At 40.9% G+C, this 23,569-nt stretch overlaps 2 protein-coding genes and 1 long non-coding RNA gene across 5 annotated transcripts; all 3 read right to left on the reverse strand.

Moving 5' to 3' along the window:
• Positions 1 to 266: 266 nt before the first annotated feature.
• On the reverse strand, positions 267 to 5,663 carry LOC125976694 (uncharacterized). The gene is made up of 2 exons (XM_049732510.2): positions 4,758 to 5,663; positions 267 to 1,689 (listed from the first exon to the last, which is right to left on the reverse strand). Exons 1-2 carry the CDS (start codon positions 4,779 to 4,781, stop codon positions 1,069 to 1,071), a joined length of 645 nt encoding a protein of 214 aa, XP_049588467.1. The 5' UTR covers positions 4,782 to 5,663; the 3' UTR covers positions 267 to 1,068.
• A 460-nt stretch (positions 5,664 to 6,123) lies between these two features.
• Positions 6,124 to 22,591, reverse strand: LOC125976461 (major histocompatibility complex class I-related gene protein-like). 3 transcript variants are annotated; one of them, XM_068651215.1, is made up of 7 exons: positions 22,423 to 22,591; positions 20,878 to 21,141; positions 9,091 to 9,369; positions 8,661 to 8,969; positions 8,474 to 8,590; positions 8,384 to 8,401; positions 6,124 to 8,304 (listed from the first exon to the last, which is right to left on the reverse strand). In XM_068651215.1, the coding sequence occupies exons 1-7, from the start codon at positions 22,484 to 22,486 to the stop codon at positions 8,276 to 8,278; spliced, it is 1,080 nt and encodes a 359-aa protein (XP_068507316.1). In that variant the 5' UTR covers positions 22,487 to 22,591; the 3' UTR covers positions 6,124 to 8,275. The 3 variants fall into 3 exon arrangements, with proteins under 3 accessions (XP_068507316.1, XP_068507315.1, XP_068507314.1); XM_068651214.1 differs by lacking the exons at positions 8,661 to 8,969; positions 9,091 to 9,369 and adding exons at positions 20,064 to 20,372; positions 20,494 to 20,772; XM_068651213.1 differs by lacking the exons at positions 20,878 to 21,141; positions 22,423 to 22,591 and adding exons at positions 9,475 to 9,738; positions 10,790 to 10,958.
• LOC137840410 (uncharacterized) lies at positions 15,480 to 17,648 on the reverse strand. Its single transcript, XR_011087046.1, has 2 exons — positions 17,322 to 17,648; positions 15,480 to 16,797 (listed from the first exon to the last, which is right to left on the reverse strand). It is a non-coding gene; the product is annotated as an uncharacterized lncRNA (long non-coding RNA).
• Positions 22,592 to 23,569: the final 978 nt, after the last annotated feature.

Raw genomic sequence — 23,569 nt, forward strand, 5'->3', positions numbered from 1 at the left:
AAAACCTCCTTTGAAACCCTAAACCTAGTTTTAAAACCCTACTTTAAAACCCTAACCCTAGTTTTAAACCCTAGCTTTAAACCTTACTTTGAAACCCTGTTCCTCGTATGAAACCCTACTTTGAAAACCTAAATCTAGTTTGAAACCCTAGTTGAAAACCCTAACCCTAGTTTGAAACCATACTTAACGAACTTGTTCAGTTCTTAGTTCAGGGACAAATCCTCAAAGCAAAGTCATCATGACATCACAAATGACAAAAACATCACCTTGTTCCTGTTTTTTGATTGAAAAAACGACCATGTACAGAACAGCTTTTTGTTAGTTACAAAAAAAAATTACCACGTTTTGTAATGATGTACAATATACGTACGTCCTATGACAGAACCACTTGTGACCACAAGATGGCGTCAGTCTGCGTCTCAAACTGGAGGGCGCTACCGAATTCATTGACCACATACAATAAAAATCTCTAAAGCAATGAAATGCCAATGACTTTTTTTTATTGTTCCCAGCATATTTCAAAAAGACCTCTACCACAAAATAAATAATTCTAATGAAAACCCTAATTTTAAACTCTAAATGTAAGTTAAAACGCTACTTTGAAAGCCTGAATTTAAAACTCCAACCCTAGTTCGAAACCCTACTTTGAAGCCCTAATTGTAGTCTGAAACCTTAAGCCTACTATAAACCCTACTCAGAAACTAGTTTGAAAATCCTCACTTATCTCTTACCTTTAAAAATGAAGCATCAGAAATCTATTATTTCTAATCAAGCCATTTTTATTACTCTTCATTTAGTTAGTTCAGTCACGATAGCTGCTTTGCGAAAATTGCACCCAAAAATAACTGTGAAATCAGTGGATCAGTTGACAGCCAGTGTTACTCATTGAGATTAAATAAATAAATATGCAAATGAACATAGAATGTGTCCCCCCCCCCCCCCCCTGAAAAAAGGAAATAACACAAGTGAACACAAGTGAAAGTAAAGAGGCCCCGTGTCATAATCCTGTAGTTTCCACGGGTACTTGGGCCAAAAAAAAGACCACCACGCCCTTTTTTTTTTTTTACCTTAAAGAGTGGTGGGATTATTGTCCGCACTCAGAATCCAATCATTTTCCTCCAGGAAGTTAGACAGCGACAGCTCTTCCGGGTACGGCTCCACCAAAGGTGTGTTTAAAGGGAAAAATCCATCTGGAGCGTTGGGCGGAACGGGAATCGAACACGGCAGGGACTCGAGCGTTATCTGACTCGGCTTTGAGGTCCCATCGCCGCTGGTCTGCGCCGATATTAAAGCGTTCTCGTATTTATGCGGGTCGAGCGGCGGCGCTCCTGGATCTTCAATGGGAAACATTTCAGATGTGACTGAGAGGATGTCTTCGGGCTGAAGCGTGGAGAAGGTGGACGAGGGCAATTCTATGTGGGCGTCATTGCTAAACAGCGAATGAGGAGCGTGTGTAAACAGGGAGGAAGGGACTAAATCAGATGAGGGCATTGGATGAGGGTTTTCACCAAGCTCCGCTTTGGAGGTGACAGACGTGGAAGTCTGGAGGGCGTCCACCTGCACGGAACCTCGGAGGACACAAAAGGGCCGGTGGCGCTCCAGGGCGCTGTTGTAGTGACGGATCTCTTTTTTTAACGCTTTGATTTCCTTTTCCAGGGCGGAATTCGAAGCTTCCAGAGTCAGGAGCTCCTAAGAGAGGGGAGAAAAAAACAACTGAGAGAGAGAGAGAGAGAGAGAGAGAGAGAGAGAGAGAGAGAGAGAGAGAGAGAGAGAGAGAGAGAGAGAGAGAGAGAGAGAGAGAGAGAGAGAGAGAGAGGGGAAGGAAGGGTGGTGCTATTTGAGAGCGACAGCCTTTCTTCTAAAGAACAGATGTTCGCTATGATCAGCTGAAAGCGTGTAGAAATAAAATCCAAAAACGCATTCAAGCACAGACACAATCCTACTGTTAAGCGTGAGAATGGCGACCCCAAGTGGACAAAATCATATCTGCATATGCCTCACTGGTATTACGTACAGTGTACATTGTACACCAAGCTTTAATATATAAATTTTTGGTTGTTACTTAAAGTATTTGGGGGGGATTACTACACTTTTACAAAAATGTCATGTTGGGGTTTTGGGTGAAATTTGAGGATGAAACTACGCACCACAACTTTTGAATGTCAACTTCTCTAAGTTAGTATTTCCCAACCACATTGGTGTGCCGTGAGAGATGTTCAGCTGTGCCGTGGGAAATTGTCTAATATCAATTACAGATCAGGAGAGCCAAACCACTGGTCACATGACCTGGTCAGCCACTTCCTAATGGCACATGCGTGGCTAATTGGCGAGATTTCATGTTGCGGTGCGTCGGCACACATTCAGTTTAGATCTGTGCTGCCGGGTGCTTTTGATAATAGCGACGCTTTAACTACCTTGGTGCGGTGACTTTGATTTTATTGTGGCAATACTTATGGAGCTAGTCTAAAACACAAAATCCGGTCATGTTGATTTTTATTACAATATTTATGGCACTAGTCCAAAACAGTAAACCTGTCATATTGATTCTTTTGAATTGTGATAGTGTGCCTCGAGATTTTTTTTTTTTTCAATGAAAAGGTGTGAGGTGGATGAAAAAAAGGTTGGGTGCTCTAAGTGGACGATTGCACTACCCCGCACTTAAAGTACATGTTGTTCTTTTCTTTGACTAAATAAGACAAACTTGGCATAAGTACACGGTGCAAGCTAGTGCTCAAAAAGGATTGTGTCCCAACAATTTTTTCAAGACCAATGACCGTGACCTCGCCTAATTTAAGTCAGGCCTCTGTACCAAGAATAATACTAGTAAAAAAATAAATATTTTGCAGACATCACTCATCAGGAAATAATTAATAAATGAATATTATGAATTTTTTAGACATCCTTCTCAGTTCCCAGAGTTGGGAATTTAGACTGGATATGGTCCTTGGAGACAGGATTTTAATAGACAGAAATTCCCAGAAATTGCTTCAAATTTTCTAATCCCCCCCTTATAAAATAATACAGCATTTATAATGCACCTTTATCAGTGAAATCTTTCAAAGGCGCAGTGTTAAAGATATGATTTGAGAGCTTTGCCTTTGTTGAATTTTTTGCAATTTTGGTTTGTTTTAACTTTTAATGGATAGCGGTAGCGGTTTGACATGCCTGCACAACCCACCTGCCTGCCTCCATCCCACCCCCAGCCGGGCTGCTATAAAACCATTTATGAGACCTAGGTACCTAATAATACCCACACAAGTACAACATTTTGTACTACAAGGGTAAAATAAATCACTTATAGCAAATGGGGAATTTTACCCTTGGAAAAATACCTTCTCCAGCCCAAAATATTATCAAAAAATAACTGTCTTGTAAAGGCTCATTCCAACAAGAATAAATGTATAAAATCAATGAAGCACATGTAATTGAAATATGTTGCATTCTGTTTAAGATTGATCTGTTTAAGGTATGGAATTTCTGATGTTTTCTCAAGATTATGTATAATTGTTAGATAACAAAGAAATTACTATACTAAACATATAGCATAAGAATATATCTATATTTATCATTTATGTGCAAATGTTTTGTTAATACTTATATGCAATCTACTTTACAGATATTAATGTGATGCATTGTATATATTACAGGTGAGCCAGACAGACACACCCAAACTTGTAAATAGAAAAGTACAAGCCAACATCAGGAAAAAGACCAAAACCAAGACTCAAGGTACTAATGTTACATAATGTTATGGACTTTTATTATTAATATTTGCAATTTGTTTTCCAATACTATTTCACCGGTATTTATTTGTCTATTTCCTTGAAACATTATATGTAAAGTACAGTAACTTTAATGTTTCTGCGTCAAAAGAGGTTTCTGAATCGGATAAAATGATGCTAATATTGCCGCTAGAGACGGACGGAGCTGTCGCTATCATCCGCCATGTTGTTTGGGTTTGTTGAGATCCGGATGCACAATTTGTGACGTCACAGTCATGGCGCCACACGTGTGGCTGCGTGCGGAACCCGATCGATAAACTGGCATTTCATTTTAGCTTTATTCTTAGTAATCGATGTCCATTTTTAATTTCCAATGCGGCAAATGTGTTCTCTTTATACATTCTATCAAATTCCGTTTTAATTGGAAGAAGAAGAAAAAAAAGATGTCTCTGGGACTTTAAGGATAATTTATTGCTGTCCAACCATACCTTTAATTTGCTTAAGTCATTATTTATTAGTCTTGTTAAGGTGTGTAAATCACTACCAGAACAAAAAATATTTGTGTCATCAGCAAACAAAACCATCTTCAAAATATGTGACGCCTTGCATCTATCATTTATATATAACATACAAAGTTTAGGGCCCAACACTGACCCCTGAGGGACGCCACAGGTAAAGTCCAAACATCAACAGCTCTTGATCCACTCTAATGGTTTCCCCCTGACGCCATAGCGACGTAATTTATTGAAGAATATTTCATGATTTATTGCATCAAATGCCTTTCTTAGATCTATGAATATCCCAGTTGTATATTGTTTTAGGTCTATTGCGTTAGTCATTTCCTCCACTGAGTCAATTAGTTGAGTTGAAGAGGTTGTTATCCGGGTCTATATCATGTTCCATATCCAGTGAACTGTGGTCAGTGTATTGAAATGATTGTCGTGTTCATTAATCCTCGGAGTTATGTTCCTGTTGTCTTCAAGTGTACATGCTTGACTTCTTTCGGTGTGTGTTATGGTTGTGAGTGGCGTTTACCTTAGAGTCCTGCAGGATGATCATTGGTATCGGTCCAGCTGTATCCCCTTGGACTGCAGGAAAGTAGCCACCTGTCGCTCCGTGGAGCTAACATCCAGATCACCGGGCTCACCTCCCTCGTCAGCGGCCAATGGCCGGGCGTATGACCGGGCTTTGATGTTGATGATCACATCGTTAATTCTGGTGTACTGCTCCAGGTCGGCAACCCTGCTTTCCAGGAAGGTGATTCTCTTTTCCTTTTCCTCATTCTGGATGCGGAGAGCTTTAACCTCCTCAACCAGCTTAAGGAGAGCTTTCTGCTCCAGCCTGACAGCAGAGACTTCTTCAGTGAGGAAGTCCAACGCCTTTTTAATATCATCGACCTCCTCCACCGAAGAGAGGGGAGCCGCTGGTGCCTTCTTCGGACCCATGTTTGGGACGTGCTAGTTGTTTTTAACGGTGTAGCAGGCAATTACAAGGAGGGAGGGGGGAGGGGCCTGTTTGTTGGCTGTGACTTGAAATGCAGAGCTGTTGAACGTATGACAATCGATGATTTATTTGAATGCGTAACTGTTGATGAGTCTTTATTCAGAACATATTTCAAACATAAAAGGAGGAGGGAAATGAATACAAATCAAATACAATCAATAATACAAAAAGTGCTATATTTAAGTCACTGTCGAGCTGTATCAAAGTCAAAGTCACCTTTATTGTCAATTTCTCCACATGCCAAAGACACACAAAGAAACCAAAATTTGTATGTGGGTTTAAAAAGCAAAAGGATTGATTGATTAATTGATTGATATCTATTTCGAACATACTAACTAAAGTGTCATATGTAAGTCCATACAACAAACAAACAATAAACCAACAAACTGGTAAAAAATAATCAAACACAAAGAATGCTCCAAAAGGAGTAGGAAGAAGCATACTGTCAGGTTCAGATTCAGCAAAAGGATCAGCAGACAAAACCAGTGAGACAGAATGTTGAGTCTTTTCTCGCGAGGATTGCATCCAGACTTACAGCAATCCAAAATACACTAAAGGTCTTGTTTACACTCCTCTCTTTTTATTCAGGAATGCCCTACCTACAATGTGAGACTAGCCCCTGATAGGTGGGGGGGAAAGCGTGGGCTTTGTCTCATGAGAGAAGAAACGAGATTCTATGTGAAACTAGAAGTCGCAGACAGGATCCCATGAGAAACGAAAAGTGTGCAAGGATAAAATGTTATGGGAAACAAAGTAGTCATGTGAAAAGAGTGCATAGACAAAATGACATGTGCAGACATCAACAACTTTCTTGGATTGTAGAAGGTCAGGAAGCTCCAGACAGCATCGTTTGACTTGTTGTGGACTGGGTGATGTCTGCAAGAAGAAACAGCAAGCATTCTGCGCAATAACTTTATTAATATGTACTCATTAGGGAACGCATGATAACATATATATACAATTTATCTAACACATACCTTTTTAGATTCCTACCCCTTTCTCAGTTTATCCGATAAACTAATGATTCAACGTATAAATCTACACACTTTCAATTCAATATTCTGTTTTATTTTTACTTTTATGTAGCCATTTGGCATTTTTAGTCCTTGTACCCGCTAAAAAACATATTTTTGAACATCTTTTAAATTGGTGGATATTTGGACTTTGCTTGAGTTCCTCACTTACACTGCTCCATAGTTTGACTCAGCGACTCAGCCTGTCATCTATTATAACCCCAAGAAATTTGTTTTCCTGCACCCTTTCAAGTCAAGTCAAGTCAAGTTTATTTGTATAGCCCTAAATCACAAACAGTCTCAAAGGGCTTCACATAGCCAAAATTGACAATTATTCTCAAAGCATCCCCTGATCATAAGCTCCCAAAAGGGCAAGGAAAAACTCAAAAAACCCCTACCAGGGGAAAATGAGAAACCTTGAGAAGGGACCACAGATGGAAGGATCCCCCTTTCAGGATCACCAGGTTATAATGGATGCAGAGAGTACACAAGTAATACATAATATGAAAATCAAATGAAAAAAAAAGGATGTCGGAGGTGTCCTCGATTGTCCTGGCAGTGTCCTCAAGGGGGCCGAGCCGCAGCTCCCCCATCCCGAACTGGTCCCCGAGAATCCAGCCAGCCGCTATCCGCTTTCGAGCCACCTAACCCCCTCCCCAGCCGGGGAGGAGGTGGGCAGAGAGAACAGAACAAACTCCGGCCAAATCGGCCATCACAAGTTAGTTAAAGGCCATCTCATAGAAATGTGTCTTTAAACGTGTCTTAAATGTTTCTACTGAGGTAGTAGTTCTAATATCCATTGGTAGGGCATTCCAAAGCTCTGGAGCCCGAATAGAGAATGCTCTAGACCCTGCAGACATTTTCTTGGCCCTCGGTATAACTAAAAGACTAGCGTTTTGCGAACGAAGGTTACGAGACGGAACATAAGGAACGACTAGGTCGACGAGATATGAAGGCGCTAAGCCATGCAGTGCTTTATAGGTTAGTAGAAGAACCTTGAAGTCACATCTCATCAATTTCATTTCCATCGATTTCTATTCATGCCTTCTTTTTTCAATGAGATCAAGTATTGTATAAATATATTCCAATTGAAAAAAATCTATAACGACATAAATGAAGATTATATGGACAGCCATAAGTGTCGACATTTCGCTTTATATTTACGAATTGAGTTATTTCTTGTCTGGTTTTGTATATATTTTCTCGTGTTTGGTTTGTACTTGATGAAATTTTGCACTTATTATCTTGTTTTATTTTATTATTATGTGGAAGGGGGCAGGACGGATAAGATTTTCTTCAACTTGTTCCTTCTCAAGTATGTAAATATGCGTTTACTTACTAAAGTTGAATTGTCTATTGATCAAAATACACATAAAAAATAAAATAAAAATATCAAAAATAAACTCCACATGGACTTTTCTGTAAATAGGAATGTGTTTTGTATGTTTTTTTTTAGAAGACAACAGAAAAAAGACGTGTTCTTTATCATAAATTTCTTGCTTATCCTTGCTAAATTATATATCCAATACAGTGACCAGAAACCTCATTTCAAACATTTTTATAATGATACTCAGTAGCTCGCTTAACAAAAAAAGCACCTAAAAAAAAGCAACGCGTGATGCGGATATCACTTGTGGCATATTGCCTCCCTCTAGCGGTATTTGGAAGAACTCATCCATCCATCCATTTTCTGAACCGCTTAGTCCCCACGGGGGTCGCGGGCGTGCTGGACCCTATCCCAGCCGTCATCGGGCAGTAGGCGGGGGACACCCTGAATTGGTTGCCAGCCAATTGCAGGGCACACAGAGACAGACAACCAATCGCACACACACTCACACCTAGGGACAATTTGGAGTCTTCAATATTTGGAAGAACTAGTGAAGTAAATACAATTAGAATTCACCGCACTTATAAAACCGTCGCATTTCAATTTGAAATAAAAAAACATTTCCAACTATTTCATACAGTTGTAATGTGATTCAATCAAGCGTGGCACCCAAGAAAAGAAGACATCCCTTCAACCTTAGTGGGGTTCATTCAATCCTTCTCAGAAGATGAGGTGCTGGCTGAGGGAGCATAAAAGAAAATACGTTCAAGGCATTGGCATTTTTTTTCAAAACAGGAAGAGCAAAACTTCTCACTTACAAGCTGGAGCGTAATTGGCTGAAATGGAAGAGAAGCGAGAGGAGATTAGTAATTGCCACAAACGGAGCAAATATTTGTGTCGTCGTTCACCTTGTTGGCTTTTGGGACGCTTGGCCAGGAACACCCCCACCGCCACCGCCATCGCCACCAGAGCCAGGACCCCCAGCGGGACAGCGATGGCCACCGCCTTCTTCCTGTCTTCCTCTTCTTCACAAGGAAACGAGACACGTGAAAGACTGTCGGCGAGACACCGAGCCGTGTCCGACGCGTGGCTCACCCTGGATGCGCACGTTGCTCAGGATGCTTTCGGCGTACAGCTTGGTGACCATCTCTTCCCGGACGCCATCCAGTTTGAACACGCATTCGTAGCGGCCCTCCGCGGCGGGCGTCAGCTCCACTTTCAGGTCGGCCGTGGTCTGGAAGGTTCCGTCGTGGTTGGGGAGCGTCTCCCCCATCTCCACGTCCTCGTGGATCTGCTCGCCGTCCTTCCTCCAAAAGAGGTCCGACGTCCTGGGGTAGAAACCCGTGGCGTGGCAGGTGATTGGAGAGGAAGGCGTCTTCTGCAGGAGCGACACCCTGGGAAGTTCTGCGCGCAAAGATGGAGAGAAGAGTGGAGGATGTGCATGGAGGAAAAGAAACAACTTGAAAGAGCGTCAAAGATGGACATTGCTTGAAAGACGCAGAGAAGGCGTGAGAGGACAATGTACCGGTTCTGGTCAGGAAGTCCCTCCCGTTGCTCACGTGCTTCTTCAAATCAAAAGGACACTCCTCAGTGAAGTAATTCTTGCGGTATTGACTACTCCCTTCCAATTGGTCCCACTTGAGTTTGGTGATGAAAGCTTGTGGATGTGCTGCGATCCAGCTCATCGTCTTCAGCTCAAATGATATGAAGTCTTCTCCATCGTAACTGTAGTGCTCCCAACCATCAACCTCCCCAGTCTCATCATTCCATTCACAGCCATGCATCTTCTGAAACATGTGAACACCTGAAAGGATGGCGCACAAGATTCAGCGAGGACGATGATCAGAGAGAAGCCAGCAGTGACAAAAAAAGTGTCATTTGACGAGCAGAAGGTTGGACGTAAACAAACCTCCAGTTTGGTTGAAGCGCTTATTAAGGATTTCAATGGCGACTTTGAAGACCTGCTCAGCCTGAATACTGCCCGCCGTCTCTCTCTCCCAGTAGTGCGGATCATCTTCTGTGATTTTGTCTACCCAGTCTTGTTTCGCTTTTGCTTTCCTGTGGTTGCTGTCAAAGTGCAGAATCTGAACGCCGTCAACATACGCGGCCTCCCAGTACTCTGGTAGCTTTGCAACTTGAGAGCCCGTCAGGAAATAATTGAGCGTGTGAATGACTGGAAGACAAACACAAAAATGACACACATGATCAAATCAATCTTCATATTTTCAATGATTCTGCCTGCAGATGGAACTTTGCAGCACTTGAAATTGGAAATGTCATGTTTCTGGAAACGCGTTCTTCCGCACAAACTTGTCAAACTTGAATTTGACAACCTGCCTATGTTTTTTTTCTTTCAGTTGTTAATATGTTCGATTTCAGTGTGACGCCCCAAGCGAGATATTCGATGCCCCTCAGCAGTGACTGACATCCACTGACGCTTTTGTTATACTTGTTACTTGTTTGTCTGTTGTGTGCCATGTCTTGTCACCGTGGGATAGGGGGAAACGAAATTTCGGTTTCTTTGTGTGTCTTTGGCATGTGGAGAAATTGACAATAAAGCTGACTTTGACTTTTGAAAGAAATCGAATGATGTAACTTTTGCCAACCTTCTTAATTTGTAAAAAAAAAAAAAAAAATCCACGAATGAGATGAGGCAATCCTATTGTTCAGACAAGTGAAACACTTTTAGATGTTACCTGCTGACAGTTTCAATTGTGTCTCCCTCGCAGTCGCAACTGTCAGCAGGTAACATCTAAAAAAATGTCACTTGTGTGAACAAAAGAACTGCCTTATATAATTTACGGAGAGATGATGACTCTTATCGAAATAATAATGTAAGGAGGCTATACAATGTTTTTTTCTGAAATATTAGACACAATTTTATTGCCATGACTGTGAAATGTTAATTATTAATTGCAAAGACTCCCCTGTACAACATTTCATTCTTGTGCCTCGGCTTTTCCATATTTCATCGATTGCATATTTATGCTGGGGCACATCACTTTGATTTGTGCCATTTTCAAGTTTTCCAACTTTATTACATTTATAACAATAGCAATGTATTCCCGTATGACTGTGACAAAACGGGCGTTCAGGTGAAAGAACTTAAAATAACGACGCAACAGACGAGTGGCGAAAACGAAAGCAATAAACAATAATGACTGCGTCACTTCCAAATCAACAGCGTCAATCTTTAGGATAAGAAATCGAAAAGTCCAACTTACCAGGCGTCACGCTGTATATTTGCACAGCTAAAACAAAGAATGCAAGTAAATTCATTCTAAACATCAAGTTGTTTTCCGATTTTCGTCAAGCAGGGTATTCGGTCACAGTTGCGACGCGGAAAAAGAGCGAATCGCAGGACGCGTTTCCATTCCATCCCTCTTAAGCCAATCGGAGTTCAGCCTGGCGATGATGTCACTCAGTCCTACAGTATGTTAATAAACTGGGTGGGGTTTGGCGGAGTGTCGTGGTACACTCGACTCTTGTGTGCATGGACCATGAGTTCGACTCTCGCATATAAATATATATATATATATATAAAAAAAACTTGTCCTCACCCCCCGTGGGTGGTCTCTTTTTCCCTTCAAGCTCGGGTCCTCTACCAGAGGCCTGGGAGCTTGAGGGTTCTACGCAGTATCTTTGTTGTTCCTAGTACTGCACTTTTCTGGACTGAGATGTCAGATGTTTTTCCTGGGATCTGTTTCAGCCACTCCTCCAGTTTGGGGGTTACTGCCCCTAGTGTTCCAATGACCACAGGTACCACTGAAGTCTTCACTCTCCAGGCCTTCTCCAGCTCTTCGCTGAGCCCTTGATATTTCTCAAGTTTCTCATGTTCCTTTTTCCTAATGTTGCCATCATTTGGGATGGCTATGTCAACCACAACGGCTTTCCTCTGCTCTTTGTCCACCACCACAATGTCCGGTTGGTTCGCCATTACCATTCTGTCTGTCTGGATCTGGAAGTCCCAGAGGATCTTGGCTCGGTCATTCTCTACCACCTTTGGAGGTGTTTCCCACTTGGATCTTGGGACTTCCAGTCCATACTCTGCACAGATGTTCCTGTACACTATTCCAGCTACTTGGTTATGGCGCTCCATGTATGCTTTACCTGCCAGCATCTTACACCCTGCAGTTATGTGCTGGATTGTCTCAGGACCTTCTTTGCACAATCTACACCTGGGGTCTTGTCTGGTGTGCTAGATTTGGGCCTCTATTGCTCTGGTGCTCAAGGCCTGTTCTTGTGCAGCCAGGATCAGTGCCTCTGTGCTGTCCTTCAGACCAGCTCTTTCTAGCCATTGGTAGGATTTCTGGATATCAGCCACTTCAGCTATGTTTGGGTGGTACATCCCATGTAGGGGCTTGTCCTCCCATGATGGTCCCTCCAGCACCTCATCTTCCTTTGATGCCCATTGTCTGAGACATTCACTGAGCACGTGATCCGTTGGGGCCTTATCCCTGATGTACTTATGGATCTTGGATGTTTCATCTTGGATAGTGGCGCTCACGCTCGCTAGTCCTCGGCCTCCTTCTTTACGGCTAGTGTACACTCTCAGGGTGCTGGACTTGGGGTGGAACCCTCCATGCATGGTTAGGAGCTTCCGTGTCTTGATATCTGTGGTCTGTATATCCTCCTTTGGCCACCGTATGATTCCTGCAGGGTATCTGATTACTGGTAGGGCGTAGCTGCACGGAAGTGCGACGCCTTTCAAAATAAAAGCGAAATAGTTGTATTGTACGTACGACACTAATTTTTATTTATTTTTTAAATTACGATTGGCCTCATGCGGGCCGAACAGGGACGCACAAAGGGCCGGATGTGGCCCGCGGGTCGTAATTTGCCCAGGGTTGGAAGAGAAGTGATTTCAGAGCCTTCTTAAATTGGTGAGAAGAAAAGTCCCATAAAAATAGTGGCAACGAATTGTAAATCTTTGACCCTCTCTAGCCTATGAGATTTCCAGGACAATGATCCATCAATCATAATGCCAAGGAATCGTGTAGAACACACGTAGGGATGTTGTCAATATATGTTGCTGGCGATTTGTTAAATATATGAGATTTGAGACCAAAACGTATGACGTTTTTTTTTTTTTTTTTTTTTAATATTAAGTCAACCGCAAGTTTACCAAGTTCTTCATTTACGACCCTTATAACGGTGTTGGGGTCTTTGTGAGAGTACAGGACGCTTGCGTCGTCTGCGAATAAAATTTCGGACATTTTATCTGAGACATTTGACAGGTCGTTAATGTGTATCAAAAATAACAAAGGCCCAAGAATCGATCCTTGAGGCACTCCGGATTGCATATAAAGTAAGCAGAATTGGTTCCATTGTAGGATACAAACTGTTGTCTTTCTTGTCGATAACTCTTGAACCAGAGAAGCGCATTCTTTTTTTACTCCAATACGATACCGTTTTTGCAATTGAATATGGTGATTGACCGTGTCAAATGCCTTCGAGAAATACCTATTGTGTTTTCCTTTCTATTCCTCGCACTATATATTTCATTTACTAAATGTAAGAGGGCCATGTAAGTTGTATGTTTTCCCTGAACCCATTACTGGTGTGTATATAAAATATTGTATTTGTTGAGATGTTCCATTAATCTACGGTAAACAAGTTTTTCAAGTATTTTTGATATAGCAGGCAAAACAGAAATAGGTCTATAATGATCGGAAATGGCTGGGTCATCGTCTTTATGAATTGGGACAATTTGGGCTATTTTGAGTTCAGAAGGAACTGTTCCTTGGTCTAATGAAAGGTTGAAAATATGAGTGAAAGGCTGTACAATATGTTCCTGGATGGTTTTCAATAATTTACGGTCAGTATTGTCACAACCTGGAGAAGAATCTTTCAGACTCGCGAGTGTCTTCCGAACCTCATCTTCAGAAACAGCTGAGAAATTCATACGGTCTAGGATAGGAGAATTCATGAATTTGAGGGGATTATGGTTACTATGTGAGATCTTTGAGGCCCGAGTAGGACCAACTTCTGAGAAAAATGTCTTGAAATTGTTTCCTGAGGGTCAGATATGAGCCCTCCTTTAGCCTTGAATTCTTTAGATAGTTTCTTGCTTTTTTTGTTTTTATTGAGGATACAGTTCATTGTTTTCCACAACATGTCATTTTTATGTTTAGCAAGCTCTTTGTTGCAATAATGTTGTCTAGCTCCTCTAATAATATGATTTAATTTGTTTCTATCGTTTTTCAATTGAGCATGATTAATTAGATTAAACGAATACTGAGCAGTAGGTACAGTGCAATCAGGTAAATATGAGGTGAGTTATACTATGCGGGATAAAATACATGAGGGATATGACTGGCTAAGTATTTACAATAAGGTGCAGTAGAACAAATATTTGCAGGCGGTACTAGAGTGCTAATTATAAATATAGGGTTATAAAATATATTGTGTGTCAGTATAACCAGATATGAACAGATATGGTGTTGGACGAAGAAGATATTGTTTGTAAAATCTATGTTTAGTATTTACAGATTTGATGATGGCTGACGTTCTCCATGCTTTGAAGGGGTTATGATGAGGTTTGGAAGACACCAATCTAAACACAGCTTGAGAGATACATTGTGTCAGATTCTTGTGGGTCTACAGATTGAAGGGTATCGGTCCATGGATGCTTGCTGATTGATCACTGACTTAAATTTAGCTGTGTTTGTGACATTAACTGTTCTCTTATATTTACAAGCTTTTGATGTTAGCTCAATGTGTTTCTTGGATATTATTAAGTTGGACAGCGATCAGCAACCTCCATGCACAGAACCCCTGATTTACAGCTTACACCTAAGTCATTCGTAAAAAGATTGTCTATCAGAGCGGCAGACGTCTCCGTCACTCTGGTTGGAACTGATATCATAGGATAAAAAGACATTGTATCAATAAATTCCTTCGTTCGATTATTCTTCAGGTGCTCTATAATGTTGATATTTAAATCATCCATTAAGTAACTTTTTTTTCCCCTTCTTTAGAAATTGTGTCAAGAACCTTTGCTAAGTCACTTTTGAAATCAGACAGGCTCGAGCGAGGTCATAGGTCGGCAACCCATGGCTCCGGAGCCACATGTGGCTCTTTCATCCTTCTGTTGTGGCTCCCTGTGACTTTGGAAAATCATCAGTATTTTATAAAAATTAAATTTTATTTTAGTTTGTTCATTTAAAAATATAATTCTGAATTTGAAGATTATGGTAAACTTGTAACATTAAAATTAAACCTTTTTAATTTTTTTACCGCCCAAAATATGCATCACATCCGCCGATGTGCGACATTCGAATTCCTGGTGTCCCTCACGTCTGGCAGCCGGCGTTTTTCCAGCACACTACTATAAAAGTGACATAAATACATAACTATATATTAAGTGAAGTAGTCGTTTTTTTTAATTCAGGAGGACAACTGACAGAAGCAGACTGCGCATTTTTTTGGTTTGCATTGTTCGTTCAGTGCTGGTGGATAATATTTGGCTAAGTTTGGATTTTTATCTCATAAATAAGAGGACAGGTGACTGCAGGCTGTTTGCATTTTTTGCTCAGTGGCTTGGGTAAGTTTGGATTTTTATTTCTTAAATACGAGGACTCAAATAGACACCGGGTATTTTATTTGAAATTAAGCATCAACCAAGTGTAAAATGCAGAAATAAAATTCTGTGTTCTCTGCAGCAGTTGGTTGATTTCATTTTCATAAATGCAATAGTTTTTTGTACATAGCATAATATATAGTACATGCATAATATATATAATGATGTCAAAATGGGTTGTGGCTCCAGGTGCTTTCTTTTCATCGGGGGGCGGTCCCAAATGGCTCTATGAGTAAAAAAGGTTGCCGACCTCTAAGCTAGGTGGTCTGTCGATACATGCGACAATGGACTGGTTCGTTTCAACAAAGACAGCTTCAGCAGAAGACACAAAATAGTTTTCAATGTCAGATCTCTCTTTAATACCATGTTAGAGTTAAGAAATAAGGAGACGCCTCCCCCCCACTTGGTCATTTCCGTATCTATAAATATGGCTGTAGTTACTCAATTCATACAATTCAGCAGTGTCATCATTCCACCAAGTTTCAGTTAATCCAATTACTTTAAAAGAGAAATCAAGACTAGTCAAACATAGAGCTAAAGTGCCATAATTTGCCTTCCGGCTGCAAACATGAAAGTGAATGATGGAAAAATCACTGTTCATACTTTGGTGGGTGACAGAGGATTTAAATTCATTCCCAGAATAGTAGTCAGATATACCAATAGAACCTAGAAAAACAGTTTGTGTCCGGGTCAGTATTATATCAAATGTTCCATGTCATGTTAACCTGTTAGGGAGAGAAAAAAACAAGTTAAAAAAAAGTTAAATCATTGATATTTGGATACATGGATTCAGTCCTGCAGTGGCTTCCGTGGTTTGATTACCAGCCGGTCATAATTGATGACAGCATCGTTTCCATTCTCCCTGGCTTGTTTCATTGCAGGAATGAGGTCAGCTCTCTTTTTCCTGAACAGATCAGAGAAGTCCTCATTTACGTAAATTGAAGTGTTCTTAAGATAGGCTCTCGCTTTGGTCATGATGAGTTCTTTGTCTTTGTAGCTTCAGAATTTCACAACCATTGGCCTTGGTTTTCCAGTGTTCTGTTTCACAGATCCAGTAGAGTGGGCTCTTTCGATTTCAATAGAGTCAATTTTCAGTTTGGCGCACAAGAACTCTCTGACCTTCTGCTCACTGTCTGCCCAGGACTCAGAGGAATTGTTCTGTTGTAGACCATCAGTAATGACATTGTTTCATCGACTCAGATTTTCTCTGTAGTCAATTTTTGAAATGATGTCATTGTTTTGATAGTTTGTAGACTGAGAAGGCAGAGCCTGCAGCTGTGTTTCAAGAGAGCCAACTTCCTTCTCAATCTCTCTCAGGTCATCAATTTGGCCTTGCGAAAACTGAAGACTAGATTTGAACTCCTGAAGGTCTTTCATGAGTCCGTCGATTCTTGCAGTTGTAGATTCCATGATCATCTTGGTGAAGTTCATGAAGGTTGCTTCTTGTCTGTTGAGCATTTCCACATAGAACTCCTTCTGCTCAGCCATCATCTCTTTCAATGCCTCCGCGGTGACAAAATCTCCATCACTACTGATGGTTTTTTTTTGTTGCCCCGGGACATGTTGATCCGCTGGTTCGGGATGAGATGAACTTAGTGCAGTGGGATCCTTGGATATTCTCAGTCAGACTGCCTTTGTCTCTGGTTCAGGCTGGTCCAGCACAGCAGGTGTGTAGGCCGAGGAAGAGTGAATCCACCAAATATCAGGAATCACAGAAATCATCCACCAATGTTGTTTGCGTATGCTCTTTGCTAGTTTATGAATCGTTGAATAGTCCTTTAAACTAAAAACATTACAATCCGTAGTATAGGGTTAGGGTTAAAAAAAAACTTATTGCCATGACTGTGAAATGTTAATTATTAATTGCAAAGACTCCCCTGAACAACATTTCATTCTTGTGCGTAGGCTTTCCCACATTTCACCCATTGCATATTTATGCTGAGGCACATCACTTTGATTTGTGCCATTTTCAAGTTTTCCAACTTGATTACATTTATAATAATAGCAATGTATTCCCGTATGAATGTGACAAAACGGGCGTTCAGGTGAAAGAACTTAAAATACCGACGGAACACACGAGTGGCGAAAACGAAAGCAATAAACAATAATGACTGCGTCACTTCCAAATCAAGAGCGTCAATCTTTAGGATCATAAACCGAAAAGTACAACTTACCAGGCGTCACTCTGTATATTTGCACTGCCAAAACAAAGAATGTAAGTAAATGCATTCTAAACATCAAGTTGGTTTTCGATTTTAGTCAAGCAGAGTATTCGGTCAAAGTTGCAACTCGTTATCCAAGAGGCGAACGCGGAAAAACGGCGAAGCGCAGGACGCGCTTCGATTACGTCCCACGTCAGCCAATCGGAGTTCAGCCTGGTGAAGACGTCACTCAGGACTGCCTGCAGTGTGTTGCAATGAATGAATGAATGAATGAATGAATGAATGAATGAATGAATGAATGAATGAATGAATGAATGGATGGATGGATGGATGGATGGATGGATGGATGGACGGACGGACGGACGGACGGACGGACAGATAGATAAATCGTGTGTTGCACGTTTGCTCCGAATATCGCCATTTAAAAAATTATAAAATTGATGTAATTACCAAAACAACAACAAAAATAGTTTGTAATGTAAAAGAAAAAATGGTGCCCTTCCTTTTTTAAGACGTTATATTTGTAGTCAAGCACCTGCGTTGAAGTTAGATTTTTTTAGTTCGATATAGAAGTTAGATTTTATTAATTTTTTGTTTTGTAAATTGCAATGCTTGGTCCCTTATTGAGATCTTTATTGTTTAAGAAGTCAATACTACTATTATTTGTTCTTATATTGTCGTTTTCTGTTATTTCCCTCGTAGAAGAAACAAGAAGAGGGGGGGGGGGGGGGGGAGTGGCCCTGTTTTTTGGCTGTGACTTGAAATGCAGAGCAGTTGAACGTATGACAATCGATGATTTAATTTCAATGCATAACTGTTGATGATGAGTCTTTATTCCGAATTTATTCCGAACATATTTCAAACATAAAAGGAGGGGGGAAATGAATACAAATCAAATACAATCAATAACACTTTAAAGTGCCATATTTAAGTCACTGTGGAGCTGTATGTGGGTTTAAAAAGCAAAATGATTGATTGATTGATATCTATTTCGAACATATTTAAAACGTAAAAAGATAAAAAATAAAACAAATAACAGTAGTGTCATATGTAAGTCCGTACAACAAACAAACAATAAACCAACAAACTGGTAAAAAATAATCAAACACAAAGAATGCTCCAAAAGGAGTAGGAAGAAGCATACCTTTTTAGATTCCTACCCCTTTCTCAGTTTATCCGATAAACTGATGATTCAACGTATCAATCTACACACTTTCAATTCAATATTGTGTTTTATTTTTACTTTTATGTAGCCATCTGGCATTTTTAGTCCTTGTACCCGCTAAACAACATATTTTTGAACATTTTTTTAAATTGGTGGATATTTGGACTTTGCTTGAGTTCCTCACTTAGACTGCTCCATAGTTTGACTCAGCCTGTCATCTATTATAACCCCAAGAAATTTGTTTTCCTGCACCCTTTCAATTTCAGTTCCATCGATTTCAGTTCCATCGATTTCTATTCGTGCCTTCTCTTTTCAATGAGATCAAGTATTGTACAAATATATTCCAATTGAAAAAAATCTATAATGACAGAACAATAAGATTATATGGACAGCCGTATTTGTCGGCATTAATATAAATAAAAAATATAAATATAAAATATATTCCAATTGAAAAAAATCTATAACGACAGAACAAGAAGATTATATGGACAGCCGTAAGTGTCGACATTTCGCTTTATATTTATGAATTTAGTTATTTCTTGTCTGGTTTTGTACATATTTTCTCATGAGGTGTTTGGTTTGCACTTGATGAAGTTTTGCACTTATTACGTTGTTTTATTTTATTATTATGTGTAAGGGGCAGGAACTATAGGTTTTTCTTCAACTTGTTCCTTCTCAAGTATGTAAATATGCGTTTACTTGCTAAAGTTGAATTGTCTATTGATCAAAATACACATCAAAAATAAAATAAAAATATCAAAAATAAACTCCACATGGACTTTTCTGTAAATAGAATGTGTTTTGTACGTTTTTTTAGAAGACAACAGAAAAAAGACGTCATAAATTTCTTGCTTATCCTTGCTAAACTATATATCCAATACAGTGACCAGAAACCTCATTTCAAACATTTTTATAATGATACTCAAACTTGTATCAAATTGATCAGTAGCTCGCATAACAAATAAGCACTTAAAAAAAAAAAGCAATGCGTGATGCGGATATTACTTGTTGCATTTGGCTCCCTCTAGCGGTATTTGGAAGAACTAGTGAAGTAAATTCAATTAGAATTCACTGCACTTGAAAAACTGTCGCACTTCAATTTGAAATAAGAAACATTTCCAAGTATTTCATAAAGTTGGAATGTGATGATTCAATCAAGCGTGGCACCCAAGAAAAGAAGACATCCCTTCAACCTTAGTGGGGTTCATTCAATCCTTCTCAGAAGATGAGGTGCTGGCTGAGGGAGCATAAAAGAAAATACGTTCAAGGCATTGGCATTTTTTTCAAAACAGGAAGAGCAAAACGTCTCACTTACAAGCTGGAGCGTAATTGGCTGAAATGGAAGAGAAGCGAGAGGAGATTAGGAATCGCCACAAACGGAGCCAACATTTGTGTCGTCGTTCACCTTGTTGGCTTTTGGGACGCTTGGCCAGGAACACCCCCACCGCCACCGCCACCGCCACCAGAGCCAGGACCACCAGCGGGACAGTGATGGCCACCGCCTTCTTCCTGTCTTCCTCTTCACAAGGAAACGAGACACGTGAACGACTGTGGGCGTGACGCCGAGCCGTGTCCGACGCGTTGCTCACCCTGGATGCGCACGTTGCTCAGGATGCTTTTGGCGTACAGCTTGGTGACCATCTCTTCCCGGACGCCATCCAGTTTGAACACGCATTCGTAGCGGCCCTCCGCGGCGGGCGTCAGCTCCACTTTCAGGTCGGCCGTGGTCTGGAAGGTTCCGTCGTGGTTGGGGAGGGTCTCCCCCATCTCCACGTCCTCGTGGATCTGCTCGCCGTCCTTCCTCCAAAAGAGGTCCGACGTCCTGGGGTAGAAACCCGTGGCGTGGCAGGTGATTGGAGAGGAAGGCGTCTTCTGCAGGAGAGACACCCTGGGAAGCTCTGCGCGCAAAGATGGAGAGAAGAGTGGAGGATGTGCATGGAGGAAAAGAAACAACTTGAAAGAGCGTCAAAGATGGACATTGCTTGAAAGACGCAGAGAAGGCGTGAGAGGACAATGTACCGGTTCTGGTCAGGAAGTCCCTCCCGTTGCTCACGTACTTCTTCAAATATAAAGGACACTCCTCTGTGACGTAATTCTTAGCGTATTGATTTAACCCGTCGTTTTGGTCCCACTTGAGTTTGGTGATGAAAGCTTGCGGATGTGCTGCGATCCAGCTCATCGTCTTCAGCTCAAATGATATGAAGTCTTCTCCATCGCAACTGTAGTGCGACCAACCATCAACCTCCCCAGTCTCATCATTCCATTCACAGCCATCCATCACCTGAAGCATGTGAACACCTGAAAGGATGGCGCACAAGATTCAGCGAGGACGATGATCAGAGAGAAGCCAGCAGTGACAAAAAAAGTGTCATTTGACGAGCAGAAGGTTGGACGTAAACAAACCTCCAGTTTGGTTGAAGCGCTTATGAAGGATTTCAATGTTGACTTTGAAGACCTGCTCAGCCTGAATACTGAACGCCGTCTCTCTCTCCCAGAAGTGCGGATCATCTTCTGTGATTTTGTCCACCCAGTCTTGTTTCGCTTTTGCTTTCCTGTGGTTGCTGTCAAAGTGCACAATCTGAACGCCGTCAACATACGCGGCCTCCCAGTACTCTGGTAGCTTTGCAACTTGAGAGCCCATATAGAAATAATTGAGCGTGTGAATGACTGGAAGACAAACACAAAAATGACACACATGATCAAATCAATCTTCATATTTTCAATGATTCTGCCTGCAGATGGAACTTTGCAGCACTTGAAATTGGAAATGTCATGTTTCTCCAAACGCGTTCTTCCGCACAAACTTGTCAAACTTGAATTTGACAACCTGCCTATGTTTTTTTCTTTCGGTTGTTAATATGTTCGATTTCAGTGTGACACCCTAAGCGAGATATTCGATGCCCCTAAGCAGTGACTGACATCCGCTGATGAAAGACATCGAATGATGTAACTTTTGCCATCCATCCATCCATTTTCTGAAGCGCTTAGTCCCCACGGGGGTCGCGGGCGTGCTGGAGCCTATCCCAGCCGTCATCGGGCAGTAGGCGGGGGACACCCTGAACTGGTTGCCAGCCAATCGCAGGGCACACACAGACAGACAACCAATCGCACTCACACTCACACGTAGGGACTATTTGGAGTCTTCAATCGGCCTACCAAGCATGTTTTTGGAATGTGGGAGGAAACCGGAGTGCCCGGAGAAAACCCACGCGGGGAGAACATGCAAACTCCACACAGGGAGGGCCGGAGGTGCAATCGAACCCGCACCCTCCTAGCTGTGAGGCGGACGTGCTACCCAGTGCCCCACCGAGCCGCCATAATGTAACTTTTGCCATTCTCCTTAATTTGCACACAAAAAATCCACTAATAATATGAGGCAATCCTTTTGTTCAGACAAGTGAAACACTTTTAGATGTTACCTGCTGACAGTTTCGATTGTGTCTCCCGTCTTCCTCACAGTCGAAACAGGTAACATCTAAAAAAATGTCACTTGTGTGAACAAAAGAACTGCCTTATAGAATTTACGGAGACATGATGACTCTTATCGAAATAACAATGTAAGGAGGCTATACAATGTTTTTTTTCTGACTGATTAGACACAATTTTATTGCCATGACTGTGAAATGTTAATTATTAATTGCAAAGACTCCCCTGTACAACATTTCATTCTTGTGCCTCGGCTTTTCCATATTTCATCGATTGCATGTTTATGCTGGGGCACAACACTTTGATTTGTGCCATTTTCAAGTTTTCCAACTTTATTACATTTATAATAATAGCAATGTATTCCCGTATGACTGTGACAAAACGGGCGTTCAGGTGAAAGAACTTAAAATAACGACGCAACAGACGAGTGGCGAAAACGAAAGCAATAAACAATAATGACTGCGTCACTTCCAAATCAAGAGCGTCAATCTTTCGGATAAGAAACCGAAAAGTCCAACTTACCAGGCGTCACGCTGTATATTTGCACAGCCAAAACAAAGAATGAAAGTAAATTCATTCTAAACATCAAGTTGTTTTTCGATTTCCGTCAAGCAGGGTATTCGGTCAAAGTTGCGACTCGTCGTCCGAGAGGCGAACGCGGAACAACAGCAAAGCGCAGGAGGCGTGCCATTATGTCCCTCTTAAGCCAATCGGAGTTCAGCCTGACAATGACGTCACTCAGTATGTTAATAAACTGGGCGTGGGGATGGCTGAGTGTCTTGGTACACTCGACTGTCTTGTGTGCGTGTGCGTGCGTGCGCGTCTTGAATATATATATATATATATATATATATATATATATATATATATATATATATATATATATATATATATATATATATATATATATATATATCAACTGGTGGTTTATTTATATATAAATATATATATATAAATAAACTACTAGTTGAAACAGCGCCGCCCCCTGGTGGGCTGCGTAACTACAACGTAAATTAAAGTTTGGCTTTCCCTGAAATCACGTGACCGTCGAGGGCTTTTATCATTGAAAATATCTATAAACCCAGCTTGATTGCTGAACTTTGGTCAACTTTGCCGCCATATTGCATGTGGAATAGTGGAGCGCTGGGTGAAAGATTCAACTTTGGCCAGTTTTGTTACAAATCACTGATTGCCTCCTCTGTTCTCACTTTTTAATTTGCCAAAAATAAATTAATAAAAATAAAACAGTTAAAAATTGACAAGGTTAGGGTTTCAAAGTAATGTTTCAAACTAGGGTTAAGGTTTTTAACCAGGGTTTCAAACTAGGGTTCAAACTAACTTTAAACCCTACTTTGAAACCCTGACCCTAGTATGAAACCCTAATTTGAAACCCAAACCCTAATATGAAGCCCTACTTTCAAACCCTAATCCTAGTTTTAAAACCTCCTTTGAAACCCTAAACCTAGTTTTAAAACCCTACTTTAAAACCCTAACCCTAGTTTTAAACCCTAGCTTTAAACCTCACTTTGAAACCCTGTTCCTCGTATGAAACCCTACTTTGAAAACCTAAATCTAGTTTGAAACCCTAGTTTAAAACCGTAACCTTAGTTAGAAACCCTAGTTGAAAACCCTAACCCTAGTTTGAAACCATACTTAACGAACTTGTTCA

This window comes from Syngnathus scovelli, chromosome 1 (genome assembly GCF_024217435.2).
Source record: "Syngnathus scovelli strain Florida chromosome 1, RoL_Ssco_1.2, whole genome shotgun sequence".
NCBI lineage: Eukaryota > Metazoa > Chordata > Actinopteri > Syngnathiformes > Syngnathidae > Syngnathus > Syngnathus scovelli.